This window comes from Anarhichas minor, unplaced genomic scaffold (genome assembly GCF_050575085.1).
Source record: "Anarhichas minor isolate MPS153535 unplaced genomic scaffold, ASM5057508v1 ptg000136l, whole genome shotgun sequence".
NCBI lineage: Eukaryota > Metazoa > Chordata > Actinopteri > Perciformes > Anarhichadidae > Anarhichas > Anarhichas minor.
In genome coordinates, this window is record NW_027466582.1 from 5956218 (window position 1) to 5975908 (window position 19691).

General features: G+C 43.8%; 1 protein-coding gene across 1 annotated transcript in view; it reads right to left on the minus strand.

Annotated features, from left to right (window-relative positions):
- Positions 1 to 3402: 3402 nt before the first annotated feature.
- Positions 3403 to 19691, minus strand: part of xkr6b (XK, Kell blood group complex subunit-related family, member 6b) — a 41209-nt gene continuing 24920 nt past the window's right edge. The window contains exons 2-3 of the mRNA XM_076084707.1: positions 5117 to 5313; positions 3403 to 4373 (exon numbers count right to left, since the gene is read on the minus strand). Of these exons, the coding sequence (XP_075940822.1) occupies positions 3403 to 4373; positions 5117 to 5313 (1168 nt within the window). The remainder of the gene's footprint in view (positions 4374 to 5116; positions 5314 to 19691) is intronic.

Sequence of the window (19691 nt, forward strand, 5' to 3'; positions counted from 1 at the left end):
ACTCGATACAGAAACTATGATTGTTCTTCAGAAATTCGGAAAATATACTGTGTTTCATAAAAATGACCTGTGCATATAGACTCTTTGCAGACTTAATTAAAATAAATGAGTTAACCGTCATTACTAATATTCTGACACAGCTAAGCAAGCATAAATACTCTGCGTTTTTACGACATTAAGCACCACTATGAAATGCAGCCCAGTTGTACGTAATCTTGTTCATGATACTATATTTTTACAGTCGTTCCACACACACACACACACACACACACACACCCACACACACACATGCACGCAAATTAATGAGTCACAGTGTATTTGCACCTGATTTGGACATGTGTCCACTTCTGGAAAAGGTCAGCAGAGTTTAGAAAGGATGCACCATTTGCCAGGCAGCCAACTACCACAAAAAACGCCCCCCCCCCCCCCCCCCCCCCCCAATAATAAGAATGAGCAATCATTGATCAATCATTCTAAGAAAACAAAAAAATGTGCAAACCATAATTTTGTGGTACAATCCCAGCCGAAGAGTGGTCCAGGATACAATATGTTAAGGAAAAAATGGAGACCCTTGAGGACATGCCTGCGGATGAGAACTGCATTGAGACACCCCTGAGTCAGTTGGTTCAGTGGTCTTGTTTGTTGGTCCTGAGGAACCCTTGTATTGGCTGTTTTGCTTAGTTTTCTTTTTTTTAGTTTAACAATACTTACTATTCATTAATTGACTAACTACTAACATGGCTGTTCATTCACTACAACAGAGAGGTACTACTCTGGCTACTATGGTAAACAATGAACAAGTTGGTTGTTTGCATACTCATGTATATCTATACATATGGTGTGTTGGATGTTTGCTCCACTTCAGCTGACCAAACAGTTACTCAATTACTCAGGGCTGAACATCACTTTTAAGCTGAAGGGTGGCAGACCCTGGATGTTGAAGCTCTCGGTTATGGCAGTGTACCTCATTGCATGTTCTCATGTCAGGATCTCCAGTTGTTCACCCTCAACCCCCGTTGTTCAGTTACCAGAGAGTGTGAGAGTGTTTCACAGGAGTGCGCCAAGGCCCAGCACCGAAGAGATGGGGAAGAGGGCGGAGCAGCAACCAGGGATGGAGCCGAACAATCGGCGAGAGAACAGAACTGTGGTAAAGGGCTGAGGAGACACACAAGACAAGCATGCGTACACCATGCAGGCACACTCAGATCCCCTAATACATACCGTAGTTATCACAGCACGTGCTAGAGAGAGAGGTAAACACCGATCTTTTTCACACAAGCATACAAGGAATCATACACAAGTCAGGCCCTTTATCACGATCTGCCCTGATGTTCTTTTCCAACCCTGGCAAAAAACCCCTCTCACCTTTGACCTGGACTTACATGGCATCCGCTTCTTACAGTACGATGTTAGCAGGCACATGTGGCCACAGCTAAGCAGACAGCCAGTGAGCCAGGAGAAAGGAATCTCTGTTTCATGTAGGGCTCTTGGGCATCCCTTGTTGGGTGCATTTTTTTTTGACTAATGCCTTATACCAAAGTCATGCCCAAGTGTGTGTTAAAAAAAAACACACGTTATATATACGGATGGATCATTGAGTAAATAGATACAATTTGAGTATGAAATGCATTCATTATTTTCTTCTCATGACTTGTTCAGTAGCCCTCTGGTAATTATCGTCAAGTTCCTTTGACTTACTAGGCGTGTTTTCTTTAGATTTTATTTCATTTTTGTCTTGAATACAACGGTCGTCCCGTGGGTATCTGTAGCGGAGAGCTCACGCAGGTTCAGTATGAGAGATGTATATCAGTGTATAACTGCCGCACGGCAGGCCGATGGATGGCACACGTTTTGCAGGGACTCATTCTACTGGTTCAAGGGGGGCAGATAGATTGGAAAGACAGTACTGTAAGATGCGATTTGGCTTTTGTTTGAACTGCGCTAGCAGGTGCCAGAACAGTTGCTCTGTGAGGAGTATACCTTTTAACACTGCACAACATTTTTTTTTGTTATGTAAAAAAAGTGTGTGTTCTGGCAAAATATAGTTATGTCAATGACTATAAATGTGGACACAAATACGTACTGAAGTATAATAGCATAGAAATATCTTCTCAGACTTGTCATATTTTTTTTTTCAAGAACTTATTACACGCCTTTGCACCCAATAAGGATATATTGATCAACCTAAAACATTTGTTGATAACAAATCAAAATAGGGAGGTTGTATAAGGGATTACTTTCTAGGATTCAGAAGGGAATGGTGGAGGATTCCTTGAAGGCTGTCTTTGCACTTCAAACCAAAATGTGTGTTAAAACACATTTGTACCCTTCTACTCCTTACTAGACTTACAATCTTTCAAAAAAAAAAAAAAAAGGTCTTTGGAATGTTTTTTATTATTATTTTCTACCCACCAATTTAGAAAATGTTGTGCTCATTTCAACTACATTCTACATTCCTTTCATTGTGTTTTTTTTTTTTCTCATCTCAGGTGGTAAATCTTAAAACTTTGTGCTGTTCGGGCAAAGATGACTAAGTAAGGCTGTTACAGCTTGCCTCCACCGGAGGGCAGTCTGAACTGTAAAAATTGAATGTGTGGGTGGAACTGATTGAAGGTCAATGTCCTTCTTTTTTCCTCCATACATGATGCGATTACGATGTAGAATTTTGAACAAAAATAGAACAGCCAGGATACACTTGAGCCACATAAGCTCACAGAGGGGAAAATCCATTTTGAAGTGCTTCTCTTTGAAACATCTTTGATTGTGTCCCTTCTGTAATTTACAGGGTCATGATACGAATTGTCAGTGCTTGCAGGCTAAGGACTTGGTAAACATTATCATACATTTCAATAATTAACATTAATAATGGCAGTAAATGTTGGGATGTGCAAAGACCTGTCCCCTCTGAGACTCTCCTCCATCATTCCCATCAGGCTTTGCGCCAGTCCCATGTCACAGGGACATACAATATGCCCTTCACAAGTATTCACAGATTGAATCACCAATACAGTATAATGCATTAAACACATTTCATAATGGAACATTCATATGTTATCTACACACTCATACAGAACCCTCCTCTATCAATGTAGAGGGATTCATATGATACTTCTGTTTATATCGCATGAGATACCGTAGGTTCATTATTTTCTCTCTGTACGGGATGTATTTTCCAAAAATAAATCATGACTGTGTGTTTAGACTGTCTTGACAGATTTTCGGGTTGACAAACACACATCTCCTGCAGGAAAATTGAATGATTAGAAGGGGGAGAAGGAGAGAGCCGAGTGTCAAATGGAAAGAGATAATATCTGGAGAGGAGGAAGAGCAGAGTGAAAGAAAGGAACGCATGTGCATCGTACTGTGTAAGAGGAGGCGACAGAGCTGTGGGAGAAGAAGCCTTCAGAGGGAGGATTCATACTGCAGGAGTTCATAAAGAAGCGGACCGTCCCTATACCTGATGCCCACCGCATTAGGGCTAATGTACTGCAGCACATTTATGGTCCTGCGCAGGCGCCGATCCACAAAGTGTGCATCCCAGGCTGGGTAGCGTTTTCTGGGCATGTCTATCTTGATGAGCGGACCCTCAGGCTGGATGGGCCTGCCAGCTGCATCCACGGGCTCTGTGGACCTCACCTGGAAAACCGGAAGGCAGGTGTCCGTGGGTGTTTCGTCTGAATCCTCGTGTTCCCCTGCCATACCCCGTGTGGGGGTGGCCTGAGAGCCACGGTGCCCCGGTGTGGGAGCCATGGGCTCGGCTTCGGGGGGTAATGGAAGGCCCCACAGAAGCTCAGCACAGCAGGAGCTGGCCAGCACCCTCAACCGGGGTCCCATAGGGTGAAGAACCCCGTAATAGAGAACCATACAGGCCACACCTGAAGCAAAGCACAGGAAGACACCACAGAGGGCAAAAGAGGCATAGGCGTCAGTGGTGACTGGGTCACGGTACGCATACCAAAGGAGACTAAGGATGGCATTCTCTAACAGTACTAGTGTGTAATAGGCCACCATTCTGTACCGTGTCCGGCCCGCACGTACATTGAACCAACAGAAGACATAGACCACGCCCACCACCATGTTGAACAGTACCTCCTCCCACTTGGACATGCAGAAGTCTGTGCCGCCATGGATGACCCAGAAAGCCATGGCACACCAATGGAGCACCACAAAAATGCCAAAGTAGATGTGGAAAACCGAGGCAAATAGAGCGAGGGAGAGCACCCGTGAGGAGATGGTAAAGAGGCGCCAGAACAGATGCACCAGGGCGCCTCTGTAACTCATGCTCTTCTTGTCGTCACGTGAATCACGCAGGAGTTTGTGGTAAGAGGCTAGCACCCAGGCCAGGGACAGAAGGGAGGAAATGGCAGAAACACCTGGGAATACAGACAGAGAGAGAAAGAGTAAGAATGGCAAGACTGATACTGACAAAAGCTGTGAGATGGTTCTAAAAACATCAGAAATTGCAAGAAAAATCCAGCTTCCTTTTAAAGCATCGCCCAAATACTTATAGTTTTATCTTGACTTGGCTGCCATTCAACTTACTGTATACAGTATATTTTATTTCAGCCGCAGCAATCCATCACATTTTAGAATGCCACATTATTACCAAGATCATCATAGGTCATTCAGTCAACATGCTCTCCATTTAGAGCACCAATATCAGTTTCCTTAAGAAGAATAATAATAGTAGAGACAGCAGATATGTCAGAGCAGTAACCTGCTGCATGAAAAATGATAGAGGATTATCTGCAGAACAGCAGCATGTGGCTTCTTAGCAAATGTATTGATGCCATTGCTTTAGACACACAGACAGGGAAGGTATCACTTGTTATGATTGAACTGCCTTCCTTGGGGAGCTTGCATGAGGAAACTAGAATTGTAAAAGAGGTTTCGATAACAAGAGAGTGATGAATGTTGGAGACTGGATACAAAGGTACACTGTAAATAACGTGATATGGGAACTTCACGGAAAATGGATTGTCAGGTGTAAAATGCGGAAGATTCTTGGCTTCATGCGGCAATCACTGTATGACATAATGCAAAAAATAAAAAATAAAGGATATGAGAGACTACACTGAAACAGAATTAGACTCCAGAGCCTTAGGGAAGCCCTTACACTGCAGCCACTCAGCCTTGTTGCTCTGGATCATGATGCAGAGCTGCAGCACCAGCTGAGGGGCACTTTCTAAGAAGGTCTCTAGAAGTCGCAGCATGTTGACATCGGCATACTCGTACATCATAGCCCAGTAAAAACGCCGCTGGTTCTCCTTCTGCCGGTGACTTTGTATACCGAGGTACATGGTGCGGATGTACCTACAGAGGGAGGAAGGACAAACCGTTAGACAATGCAATAACGAATATTTCACCGTGTTGATACAAAGGTACAAGGACACTCACGTTAAAATAAGTATTACGTCTCTGCTACCAAAAGAAATCCATAATACACAGTTCAGAACACTTGCACACGGTTGAGTTTGGACAAGACTAGAGGGCATACTCTACATACATACTCTAGCTACACTTACTTAATGCACATTCAAATATAGCAATCTGCATTCATGAGGAGTCTAGATTGTTACTGGTGCAGCAATGACAAAATGTAAAACATTTTACAAGCATCTCTTTGGCTTCTGAAGGTGGTTATTGAACCTGTTATAGGGTGCATATACAAGCATGGCAATGATCATTAACTTAAGTTCACCACATGACTCATATTGTCAGCTGGACCTGCTTTTTCCATGACCTATGGGGTTTCATAACGATGAAGTGACTGTGGTGATGCCGGGGAGACGGTAGGTACAGTAATGCAGCTGAGGAGTGGCAGCTAATTGAATCAAGCTCCCCGTTGCCATGAAAGCTGTACCACTGCTTTCATGGCATTGTGTACTGCTGGGGAAAAAATGTAATATGCCCGAAGGCTGTGATATAGCTCATTAAGATCGTAATCTTCTTTGAGTATGGATTTTGAATGTAACAACCGCCAATCAACGTGCGTGGAAGAAGACAATGAGGAAAACATTGAGCGGACTGAAGCTTTGAACAGGAATATCACACTGCAAGCTTTATAATGCACGGTAATAAAAAGAAGGAAAACTGCAGTCTGGCAGGGTTTTATCCTCTCCAATCTGTAAACAACTACGGCCCTTCAAACATGTTAACCCAGAGAGCACATCTCCTAAACAAGTATGACAATTATAGTGGTTTATAGTTATCTTAACAGTGGATTCAGCCGTTGCGTATTGGGTGGTATAGCTGCGGGGCCTATCTGCCTGAGCTGGCAGAGTGGCCAAATAAATCCAGCACTTGATGTGAAGGCAGTCAACCGAGGACAATAGTGTAGCAAGGACAGAAATAGACTAGACAGAAACACTCCCCGAAACAAATTGAGAGGCCATGGATCTAAATACAGTTCCTAAAAGTGAGACACAAATGCACTGCAGCATCGCAAACAATGACAGAAAATGCTAGTGAGTGGTTTTCAACATAATTAGCTTCTACATTAGCTATTGGAGAAGAGATTACTGTTTAATTTGAAATGAGGTTGAGAGCAGTGCTCTGTAAAGAATGCATCGTCTAGTAGGGTCTGATTGCTTTTGGTTATTGTTTTGGCAAGATTGAACCACTTCCTATTCTCCCTACATCCAATGCACCACTCACTAGACCTTTAGTGAAATGTGATAATGGCAATATGAAATACATCTGGTTTTATATTTCATGGCCAAGAAAAGCAGCATGTTTTGGTTAGAGATCACACAAAAAAGATGAATGCAACATTTAACGGTAAATAAGACGAGTCTGAGCACACACACGAGGAAACTAAATTGGATCTGTCTTTTTCTTTCCGGCCCACAACAAAGCTCCCTCTGCGTCCCTTTTCTTTTTCTGACAAAGTTGGCAAACCTCTACGTGGTCCACTCAGCCAGCCAGTCAGTCAGTCAGTCGGTCAAGCAACTAACCTGAAAAGACCCTCGAGGTGGGAAGGAAACTGGAGAAATTAACAAAAACGTCCACACACAGCAACTGTAGCCACAACATTAGTGTGGAGACTTGAAAGGTCTGGGTGACGGAGTTTAGGAGCACAGGGATGGTGGTTTTTCTCGGGATAGTGGGCAGGGGGAACAAGAGAGGGGGCAAAATAGACAGAAGGTTTTTTTTGGGATCAATAGCTCTGGGCTGTATAAGAGGCACCATTATATCCAGATGTAAAGGCTGGCATTCCGTGACATTTTCAGTTGGACTGGTAAATGTCAGATGGAGCAAGTCAACCCCTCTCCCTCACTAATGACATGCCACAGAGACCTATACACAGGCCCTTTGTCTCCATATCCCAATTTCCATTAGTCTGTGTGTTCCACCGATACGTCTCACTGGTCTGTAGTGCCTCCGTCAGAAACAGCAATATTCTCGGTCCCCGTAGCTGTCTCGCTTTGAAAAAACAAGACTCTACAGCCATGTTAGCATCTCTGTGAGGCAGCAGTGCTTTGAGCTAAAGGCTAATGACAGCATGCTAACATGCTTATGTTTAGCAGGTGTAAAGACATTATTATACAAATGCAAATTGTGACATGTATAGCTTAAACTAGCTTAAAATGCATCCTGTATTTATCCTGTACTTTATTGCCAGTTAGCTCAAAACCACCGATGTGAACGTCATAGTGGCACTAAAGTAAAATTCCAGAATTTTGCACCAATCCATCCAAAAGATGTTGAGATATTTCACAGGATAAGTGAAAAGTTCGACCGAAATGTGGCGCGAAATGAAAAGTCAGGGAATCACTATAGTCAATCCTCTTCGCGACATGGGTGTCTGTACCAAATTTCATAGCAATGCATCAATAGTTTCTTAAATATTTCACGAACAAACTGACAATGCCATTCCTAGAGTTTCCGACTGAATCGCCTTGATCGATATATAACAAGCTGTGGATATCTGGTCTGGTATTCAGTAGTGGTGCTCACTTGGATTTTGTTTAACACTATGGCCTATCGTTCATTTCCAACTGACATATTGCCATATGTGTAATAATTCACACTTCAGCTGTGACATTCAACCACAAAAAAGTAACCGGGTTCTGACTGTTACACATTCACCCCTTTACTCTCTGATAGTACACTTTATTAGTTCAGCTTCCCTTGGTTTCAGCAAAAAAACAAAACAAAACTTCTTGTACAGTTGAACATTTTGGGTGTCAGAAAAATCTGAACTCACTCCATCACGTCTCCAACACACACACACACACACACACACACACACACACACACACACACACACATAGCGCATGCCTTCGCAACAATCTCACACACATCCCGCTATTGTGATGCACACTGTTAACACTCCCACTGTGCCTTTTTTCAGTTGTAGTAACACAAATGGCTGTCTAAAAATAAGCACACACAAACACACAAACACACACACACACACACACACACACACACACACACACACACACACACACACACACACTAGCAAGCATACTTGTCAGTGTGATAGGTAATGGGGGATTTCCTTTCTATTGCAGACACATTTCTCAGATGGATCCCTCTCTGCCTTCCTCCTCTTGCCTCCCACCCTGGCATCACTTAGCCCCCCCCCCCCCCCCCCCCCCCCCCCCCCCTTTCAGCTCCATAGCTCCTCTACAGGGCTCCTCATGAATTATTTGTGGCGAGATCATGGCAATTGCTCATGGCTCGTTAAGCAGCGTGCGCATGGCCTAACAGCTCGACGCTGTGCCGGGGTCGTGTTCCAAGATCAGCCGTCTGCCACTACTGTCGAGACACAGGCAGCCATTAACACCCCCCCCCCCTTCCCCCAGATTTGGCTACATTTGAAATTGACTTTATCAAAGTTGCTGTAAGATATGAAACTGCAGATGTGAATGACATTTCGAGATCCAAGGTGGAGCCACAGTGAGGGACAGGTGGAAACAAACACACAGCATGTGGGTGACGACTTGGCATGTCGTCCCTCCCTCTCCTCCAAAGTCATTGACCGATGAGTCATCCAACCACCATTACACTAATCCCTTGAGTGGGTGGTTAGAAGGATCACACACACACACACACACACACACACACACAGACCTAGCCAAGTTTAACAGCATCTGTCTTCTAAGTCATGCTCGTAGGAAGGCTCAGCAGCTCAGACTGCATTCATATCTTGGCATAAGCTGATTCATAAGGAGATCACAAGTAACATTATACAACAGCATGAAGCAGAGCTTGCGCATCGTCTGTTAACAGGTGGAACCCGGCAGAACGCTAAGCACGGGGGACACACAACATACGCAAGGCCTGAGGGTTATGAAAAGTGTGTATGTGTGTGTGATTAAGGTGGAGGCAACGCCAGCTGCAATGAGTCCCACCCTGAGTCCCACCGAGGGGCCGCACATCGACTCTCAATGAGATTTAAATACCTCTCCCTCTCTTGGCTTCTCTGTGTCTCTCCCTCTTTTTCATGACTCGAACACCACGCCTCGCTTCCAAGACAGAATTCAATTTCTGTGTGCTGAATTTTTTTTTTCTTCTTCTTCGATACTGTTTTTTTTTTTTATGAGGAAAGCGGTGGAGGGTGTGTGTGTGTGTGTGTGTGTGTGTGTGTGTGGCTGTGTGTGAGATGCTGCCTGTACATGACCATTCTGTTTCCTCGCTACCGTCTGGCTCTGTCTCCACCCTTTCGGTGCTTTTTCCTCTTATTGCCTACATCGGCAATCCCATCATGAATGCAACCTTTTTTTTACGTTGTGTAGGGAAAATTGTTTCAATAATCAACCCCTACTGCATATTCATCTGGAAGCTGAGGTCAGATTTCTCAAGCCTTTTGGTCCTACCTGAGTTACCTTTATCATTTCTAATCTAGTGGATGCACATTGCTTTTAAAGTCTGCCCGTATAACCTTATAGGATTCTAGCGTGTCTCTGGCTGATGATGATAACGATCAATTTATTTCTCAATTATTCTCTCTCTGCACAGCCCTCTGCCTGCCTGAAGGAGTCAGCATGCTTCAGAGAAAGCAGGCTGCCAGGTGTTTAGAGGTGAAAAGCTGCTCTAAGTTTAACTTCCCATTCTTTTAGTGGAAATTACTCGAATTATGAATTAGCAATCATACTCACACACACAGCATTGCCCTCTTATATGCTCCTATGCAGCCTATAGACACGGCATGTATGTGAAGCAAACATTGTTGTGGCTTGCTATGAAAGTATGTAAGGGACAGAGGGCTGTCTATATAGTAGTAATATTTCTAGTGATTTTTGAAGGAGAAAAGTCATCTTTTCACTCAAGCCGTTGTCAGGTCAGCAGTTCACCTACAGCAGTGGTTCCCAAAGTGGGGGTCGCGACCCCTAGGGGGGGCGCGGTGGTACTACAGGGGGGTCGCGGCTTCATCACCAACCCACACACACAGACGCACACATACACCGGTAAAACAATATAAAATAACCGACGTGACATGCACTGTGTTCCAACCACGCCACCAGAGCGGCTCATGTCACAGACCGACTGTGGCAAAACCAGCGAGAGCGAGAGCGAGCGCGCGCCCGAGCGAGAGAGCGCGAACGAGCGAGGGAGAGAGAGAGTGAGGGAGCGCGAACGAGAGAGAGACACACAGCGACACAGAGCGAGAAAGATACGGAGCGACAGAGAAAGATAAAGATAAGAGAAGGAAGTATGTACAAAGATGGACAGATTTGTGACTGGTCTAAAGCGCAAAAATATTTTATACAGTTCATGCATTATAATGCAATTCATTAAAAACCAAGACAAATTTGGGGTCGGGTTGCGGGGGGGGGGGGGGTCGTCCAATGTTCCTATATCATCAAAGGGGGTCTTGACAGAAAAAGTTTGGGAACCACTGACCTACAGAAACACTTATAGGGATTCTTGCTCAAGGATAGTTCAGCAGGTTGTCTCACATTTACAGTGAATGAAAAGTAGTTGCACTGAAAGAAAGACAGGGATGTCACTGTTGTGATTTCATCATTCGCAAATGTAAGAAAATACAAAATATAACAAAAGTGCTTTCAAAAAATGCGTTTCTGTACGTCAAGACGAGGGATTTCTGCACCTTCCAGAAACACTTTGTGGCTCGTTTGTGCTTCCCCTTTAACCGTGTACCACTGATCCTGCATCAGATATGTCTCTCTCCTCCTTATGGCGGTGAAGAGCCCTGGATGAAAGGCTGACTGAGTTGAGATCTGAGTCCCACAGGCGAGTCAGATACACTCACATACAAACACACAGCGATCTGTGACCAGTGCCTTTGGGCGATCGCTACACCGAGAGCTGCTGGAATGTTGAATGGAGATCACGCTGACATGATGCAAGCTGAAAGCGATGGGAAGCGGCAAGCCGAGATGAGAGATGCTGTGTCAAGTCTGCTCCACCCTGTCAGTTCTCGGAGTGTGTACTGGTTAACCACCTCTGACGTCTTGACTAAATATTATTACTGTAATTATAACACATCAAACATATACATCATTCCATGTGATCTGTTAGAAGGACGGATTTATTCATTAATTTACTGTCATGATTTACCTTTTTCATGATACTTTATTGAGTTGTATAAGAAATGACATGCATAGTAAAAAACATGACAAGAACAGTGCCCACAAAACACAGAGTACTACAATTTTATCACGTGCCAAAGGTGTGCGTCTCTTTTGTCTGATGCCCAGTGTTCCTAATCTTTTCAGGTCAATAACACCGCATCACTAGAGATGGTGAAGTTAAAAGTTAGATAGACAACACATTGTTGATTTACAGACTATTGTGTGACTTCCTGGAGTTTCCACTACCTGGAAACTTATCTGTGACAACAATACTCCAGGCTTGCTGTGCTCTTAATGCTAAGCTAAGCTAACGGTCTACTGGCTGTAGATGTTTTGATCTTTTTCTCTGTGTCAAAAAGCTTTCTCTATCTGTGCACAGAGCACACTGACCCTATAGTCGCTCTCCTCTCATCTGCTATTCTCTTTTCCTCTCTGCACACCAGTCATTTGTCACCATTAGCTACAGTCCTCAGGTACCCCCCAACTCATTGCACTGTGATCACGTGACACCACTAAGACGAGTAGAAAGCAGAGAGTAAAAGAATAAACAGGAGGAAAGGATATAAAAGATGAAAGTGGATGAAGGAGGAGGAGAAGAAACGGGAGCAAGAGGGGAAGAAGTATACTCAAGGCACATGATCAAGGCCGCTCCTCCTTTAGATGGACGACAGACAGAGATTCAGGCTGATCAAAGATAAGTTGGGGGTCACTCTCCGATAATGGACTCAAGCCTGATGCGGATAAGGAGGTGCAGATCCTGTATCAGTGCTAAAGAGAAGGGATGTCGTCTTGCCTTTCAGATACAGAATGCTATTGATCACTTCAGCTGGGCATTGCCAGCTATCAACAGCGATGGGGCTGCACTTTATCCAGCTGGTAATCAAATGAAGGGCAAGCTGAATTAAATGATTGATTTGATTCAAAAGTTAGAATTAAAATGACATAATGTGCCTCTGACTAACAGATTACACAGAGATTTAACATTGTATTCATTGAAAAAAGGTGGCGGAAGCTGAAAGCTTCAGATATAAGAACTGTGAACACAATATAATAGGCTTGAATCTATTTTCATTGACAGAACAAAAAGTCTAGCACTGCACATTTTTCAAAACCGCAGATTTACTGTTTCCTAAAGCCCTGGGTGATGTCTTCACATGTCTTGTTTTGTCTGACAATCAGTCCAAAATCTAAATATATTCAGTTTAATATCAGTAAAGTAAAGCGGCAAATCATTACAATTGAGAAGCTGGAATTCTGGACTGTCCAGCATATTGCTTGAAAAATGAATTGATGAATTGATTCTCAAAACAACTAATAGTTTCAGCGCTAAAACACGTAGAGAAAATGAAATGTTTGATGTGAAATTAACAATTTCAGCTGCTTCTCACCCGCTGCATGCATGGGATATGCACTCTCATATTCATTTCTTTTTTATTTGAATTTTTCCAGGACATGGCAGGCAAAAGCATCTTGATTTGTTGTTTGTGTTTGAAAGGTTAGCTTGTCAGCTGCAGTGATATTTCTGAATTACCTTCTCAAACACACAGCACGTTACAGCTGATTTCACAGCTCCTCATAACAAATGCACTGTGGAGTTTTTACCTGAGGCGCACACACACACACATACACACAAAAAAAACATTCTGCTCTGACTTCCCCTGCCACTCCAACAAATTGACAGAATGATCTTAAATATTGGGCTAAATGGTTATTACAGCAGAGCAATTTGTTACTCTGTGGCCTTCTGCTTCCTTAAATTGCTTTCTTTGGAGAGAGAAAACCCCCGACAGCCTGAAGTGAAATCCCTCTTTCTTCCTTCCCGTTCCTTGCTGTCTGTCTATCACCCTCCCTCGCCCCACCCCTCCTGTACTGTTTTTGTGGCACGCTCTTCAACTAGAGGAAGGGCCAGATTATGTACGGATTATGAAGAAAAGGCTTGACCCACTTGCTTTTCAAAGAGCAGCAAACCAAAAAGAGCCGTGTGCAGGCTGGCTTGCATTCAATGTCAGCACTTCTGTTGTACTGTGCGAGAGACTTGAAGCTGATGTTTATTGCTCTTAGGACAATAATTAGCAGGGCTGGTTTATGGTGTTAAAATGCATCCCTGTCTTACATACTGATTGAAAGCTCTCAGTGTGAATCTACTTTGTGCCTGTCAGTTCTTACCGTCACTATCACATAACCAAAAATACATAATATGAATGTATGTGTGTGGGTTTTTTCAAGGTTGGATGGGCTTGCTGGCAGGTTAGGTGGCAATATGCATTTTTCAAGCCCCGCAGACAACACAAGAATGGAAGGCGAGAGCCAAGTCAGCACACAAGGAGGAAGAGAGGGTGGTGGTGGTGTGGAGAGGGGGGGGGGACAGAGATAGAGAGGAGAGGCAGTGGAGATAACCGCCAAGAAAGTGAAGGAGAGTAGGCGAGAGAAGGAGAGAATAGAGAGAAGTGACAGTGTGATCTAGTGACAGAGGAAGTGGAGAGACGCGAAAGGCAGAGAAAGTGGCAAGACAAAGACACAAGGAAACGCTACTAGAGGTATAAAGGAACCTGGGGAGTGAGAGGAGAGTGAGAGGAGGGGAGTGAGAGAGAATGAGACCCAGGAGGTAAACTAATCACCGAGCACGCAATGCAATTTTCTGGCTCTGTGCCTCCACTCCACCACACTCCTCCCTCCTTCACTCCCGCTCCCTTCCCCCCACCATGCCCCCCCCCCCCCCCCCCCCCCATCGTCTCGGGGGCTCTTTTTACTATTCCGCTCACACACTGTCTCTCGCTCCTCTATCTATCAGGCCGTACCATTTCAGCGCTCCCCTCTCATCTCTAATACAGCAATCCCCTCTGGCTCCAAAAAAATGGATTGAGCCACTCTGGCCATCAGCATTAAAATAAATAAATAAATAAAAATGCTGTCGATGAAGGAAAATAACCTTTTAATGAGGAGGATTCTGTGTCTGTAGAATTATTATTTTTACTTAGCGCTTGATGTTTCCTCAGGTGTTCTCATATTAAGTCTTTACGATGGGGTCTCTGTGTGACAAGGTGAATGATGGGAAAGCACAGTCAAAAATGACATGAAACAGAATCTGTCTGTTTGCATCTGTGCATGCGTGTGCGTTTCCCCCGAGGTGAAGGCATTTAGGAAACGTTTGATAACGCTGCAGTAAAGGTTTGAAAGTGTGTTCAGTCTCTCTCCCGAGAGCGTCGGCGGCGCCTGTCTGCCTCACTGTTTTGCAGCGCCTTGATGATGATGATAGATGTTCGCTCCAGACATGCAAATAAAGGAGGCGGCTCCCTAGTACTGCGCACAAACACATGCACACACACACACACACACACACACACACACCAGCACATTCTTATGTTTGACTATGATCAAGTCATCCATTGATATATTAATCTTCCTCTTTAGGGAATATACCCTCGGGAAAATGCGGAAAGCTCCCACACGCAGCAGCCTCAAAACTGCCCTATTTTCACACTGCGTACCGACTGGAGAGGAAGATTTGTCACATATTGTGCTAATTTGAAAGATAGGAGTGCTTCTCCTCTAAGAAGAAGGTGTGAATGTATGAGAGGAAAGCGAGCTAGCTCATTATTGACATGTAGTATATGTCCCCCCCATCCATCATAAGTGATAGTGCTGTGACTATTGAGGCTTTTAGGGACACACGCGCACACACACACACACACACACACACACACACACACACACACACACACACACACACACACACACACACACACACTTAGTAAAACACACAGGGACAGACTACCCCTAACCATAACCGCTACCAGCCTAATCCTAACCTTTACCCTAACTTTAATCCAAGTATTCTCCCTAAAATGTAATGATTTATAATATGGGGATGTGCATTATGTCCCCAAAAGGAAGGAGAGTCCCCACAATGCGACTGTGTAATCAGCTTGATGTCCCCACAAGACAGGTAAAACACGCACTCTCACAGACACACACACGACTGATGCATTACACATAAAACACAAATACCAAAAAACACTTGCAAAACATATGCACACAAAAAAATGACATGGACACATGCGTACAAAGACATTCACACTTTCAAATAGTCATCACATCATCAGACGGTGTTACTATGGGAAAGCCCCGAATCCCATGCTAACCTCAGGGGATCCAATGACAGAAGGCATATGTGTGAGCCCCCAACTGCTAGTCACTGACAGGCCCGCTGAGCAAAACCTGCTGTGACATATCAAAATGTTAGGCTGGCAGGAGCAGGAGAGGGGAGATAGAGACAGACAGAGAGGGAGAAAGCACATTAAGTGGCCACCATAACAACTAATCCAGAGATACTTTAGCTATGCGGGGTACTTTAAGGTCACATACACGCACTGGTGCAGCAGGGCTGCAGAGCAGACTGAGAGAGATACAGTTACTGACAATGAGGAAAAAAATTAAGAGTCATCATAGTTTCCTAGAGGAACACACACACACACAAAGCTGTGGTGGAGGAAAATCTCTCCATGCCCTTTCCAGCATTTCAGCCCCATAAACAGCTTCCTCTCATCACCCAAACACTGGCTAACACAATATGATATAAATCCTCTGAGACAGCAGCCTGGATTCATGGTGTCAGCCTTTCCAGCTCTTTAAAACACACACACACACACACACACACAAACATACAAGCACAAGCCGAATAACAAGACACAACACACACGTACACGCTCAGCAAGGATGAGAACTCCTGGGTCTGCTCTACCTGTCTTGGCTGGGGGCTGGTTAGATGGAGGATAGAAGGGGGAAAAAAGAGATGTGGGGGGATGGGGCCAGATCGATAGAGGTATCCTGGGAATCCTTCCTTTCTTCCATGAATCTATGCAGGAAAGATCGGATGCTGACAGGGCTAAGCCCCCCTCCGGACACCCGATCTAGGCCTCTGCCCCCTCTTAGGGAACTTTATCAGTGCGAGGGGTAAATGATTGGCTGTTTGAGCAGACGCAAACATCCCTCATGCAGTAATACTTGTCGTATCGATAAAAGAACGGTATATGATAGCAGCTATATCTCCTTGTCTCTGCCTTAGGGTAGAAAGGATCGGGCTGTGATGTGTAATATGTATGATGTATTGACAGCATGACAAGAGGGCTGGTAGTGTTTTTATAGAATGGTTTAAAGATTGTGGTGTATGTAAAAAAAATACGCTGTCTGACAGGTACAAATGTTGTACTTTTGTATTATAAAACATGTTGGACTGTGACCTATGGCTGAATTGGCCACAAATCAAGATTCAACTGTCAAAACATCAATATATATATATATATATATATATATATATGAGTATGAGTCTTTATGCTAAGCTAAGCTAACTGCCTCCTTACTGTAGCTTCATCACTTCCAATAAATTCTTAGGTTAGGGTCAATTTAAAGATGGGTGCCGTGACTATCTTTGTTAGTTTTAACAGGTGCTTCATACTTTCTCGTCGTGAGATGAACATCCTAAAAATGGCTATGAGCCAATCATTACTAACGATTTCAGGGTGGCACCTAATCACTTTTGCAGGATGACAAAGACCACCCTTTGCCGCCTCTACACACACCATTGCATGCAAGCTGTTCTCATCCAGTGTTGTAGCCTAATTCGTAAATATCCCACAAAATCAATTTCTTATGTAGTCCACGTAATTGAAGTATAAAGATCGCAAAAACCTACAACTTGGTGGAGGGGTCAAACAAAAGACTTTCCCTAAAATGAACTAAGTAGTTTTGTTGCCTAAACCTAACTAAGTTACTTCCTGTGAAGACGGAAAATTTGTAACTTTTTCGTAAGATACACGAGCCGTTGATGAGGATATACGTTGCTGCATGAGTCACCTTGTTTTCTGACTGCAGTCAAGTTCAGTGGAAAGCTTTAAACACTCATATCATGCAAACCTTCCTACCTGAAAGAATAAGGGCACTTGTAAACCTGATTGGAGCCATGTTTCGCTAGGTAGTTTGATAGGAAGGAAGAAGAGACGATCTGTGGTTGTTTGGATGAGAGTCTAAAGGATGAGAGTGTGTGTGTGTGTGTGTGTGTGTGTGTGAGAGAGAGAGAGAGAGAGAGAGAGAGAGAGAGAGAGATTTTGCCTGTAAATGTGGGCTGAGTAATTGACTGAGAAGTAGCAGTAAGTAATGGTCAGAGTGGAAAAGATAGTTTTCTTTTTTAAATTTCTATAGACACAAATACAATTCATGAAAACATTACTTGAAAAGTTAACACTTTACTTAACTTTACTTAATCTTGTCTTTGCTATTAAACTTTAGTTTCAAAATGTACAAACACATGACTAAACAAAACATACAGATGCTGCTTCAACAACACTATCTTACCATTAATTTAAAGCTTATTTGAATTTAATTGAGAGAGAGAGAGAGAGAGAGAGAGAGAGAGAGAGAGAGAGAGAGAGAGCTGGGGACTCCTGGGAGTTGCTAAGTGATGGTAACTGGACTCCAACATGTTGCAGTCTGGGAAGTCTCCTGATGAATAGAGGGGAGAGAGGGCAGCGGAGAAGGGATGGGAAGGAAGACAGGAGAAAATCTAGCTGCGTAATGTATGGGCAGAGTGCCAAGGCGTCCATTTCATTCACAAAACCCCTGAGCATGTCCAACCTCAGGCTGAACAATCTGCTCGTACTCAGCCCAGGGGAGAGGGACAGGAAGCTACTCTCACTCCTCCCTCTCCTTGCTTTCTTTCGTCCTCTTCCGTTTCTCCTTTGCTTGTTGCTATTTTTGTTTTCTTCATCGGGCTTTCCCTGCCTTTTATTTTCTGCTAAAATTATACGTTTTATTCATGTACAATCCATCACTGTGGATGTGCCAATACCACCCTGCCAACCCATTGTTGTCTTGGGACTCCCACACTGTGTTTATTAAAATCTTTCCCAAGTGTGAAATGAGTCATGGAACATAGTGCAGTTTTATCTTAAATTTTTTAATGAAAGAAAAATATAAATTGTACCTAAAGACTGACCATTGGCTGTCTGGGCTGTGTAACTGCTGCAGTTAACTGAACCAAATTACATCAGCACTTTTGTTTTGTCGTTTTGCCAAAAAAAAAAAAGAAGAAAACAGCACACACAGATATATGTGCCTGTATCTTTTATCTGCAACTATAACGTGCATCACTTTGGTTGAGATGTGGGAGACCTTTAATTCATAAACACACCCCACATGCAGAGAAAATGTACAGCTTGCAACTGCCCCAGTGACATGTGGAAGGTCATACAATCGCAGCACATCTGAGCAAACTCTTCCAAATTGGTCTTTTCCTTTGCGGGAGCCACAACCTGGTGATACAAAAAAAAAAAGCAAACCCTAAAAAGTACAACACTCAGCTGAGCTTTATTGGTTGTTTATTGCAGGATAGGGATCCTCCAACTCGGACATACCTCGCCAGGGTTCCAGCATTTGCTATGACTCATAGCTGCTGTGCCTGTCTATGGGTGTGTAGGTGTTTCGGAAAACAAATCTAGACAAATTTCTTTCCTAAGATGAACCTTACGTGGGCCTGTGCACATGTGGATGTATATGTATGTGTGGATTTTTTTTTTTAGATGAAAATAATGCAGCTCTTCCCGTAGGATAAGTTATGTGTGGGTGGACAACCAACAGGGGTTTTGATAAAAGACGCAAGGATCCACAATTGGAAAAAAATATCATATGCAGTGTGATTTTGTGATTCTTAAGCAGCAGCTTGGAGCATGACTTTTGGAGCAGGTGGGGAGCTATAGTGAGGAAGAGAGAGGAAGATCAGGAGGAGGAGGAGGAGCGCAAGAGAAACTAGGACAGAGATGTGTGGGCCTGGCTCTGGAAGGACGGTGGCTCTAATCAGGACTGAGCAGCTGCTATTACTCCAGCGCTCTCTCAGGGAAGGGAGGCAAAACCCTACTCGTGCTCTAACATCAAGGAGGGAAATCTAAATCACATAATGCTCCTGTTGGAAGCAATGTCATGCTTATAGCAAGACACAGTGAGAGCCGTAAATTATTAGGTAGAATTGATCTGCGGATGAAAAGGATCACGGTGGAATTGATAAGAAACTTCATTTATTTGAACGCTGTATTTTCCCTGTGGTGCAAGGATTAACTGGTTCTACCCTGCAGTACAGTAAGAACAACGCTGTCT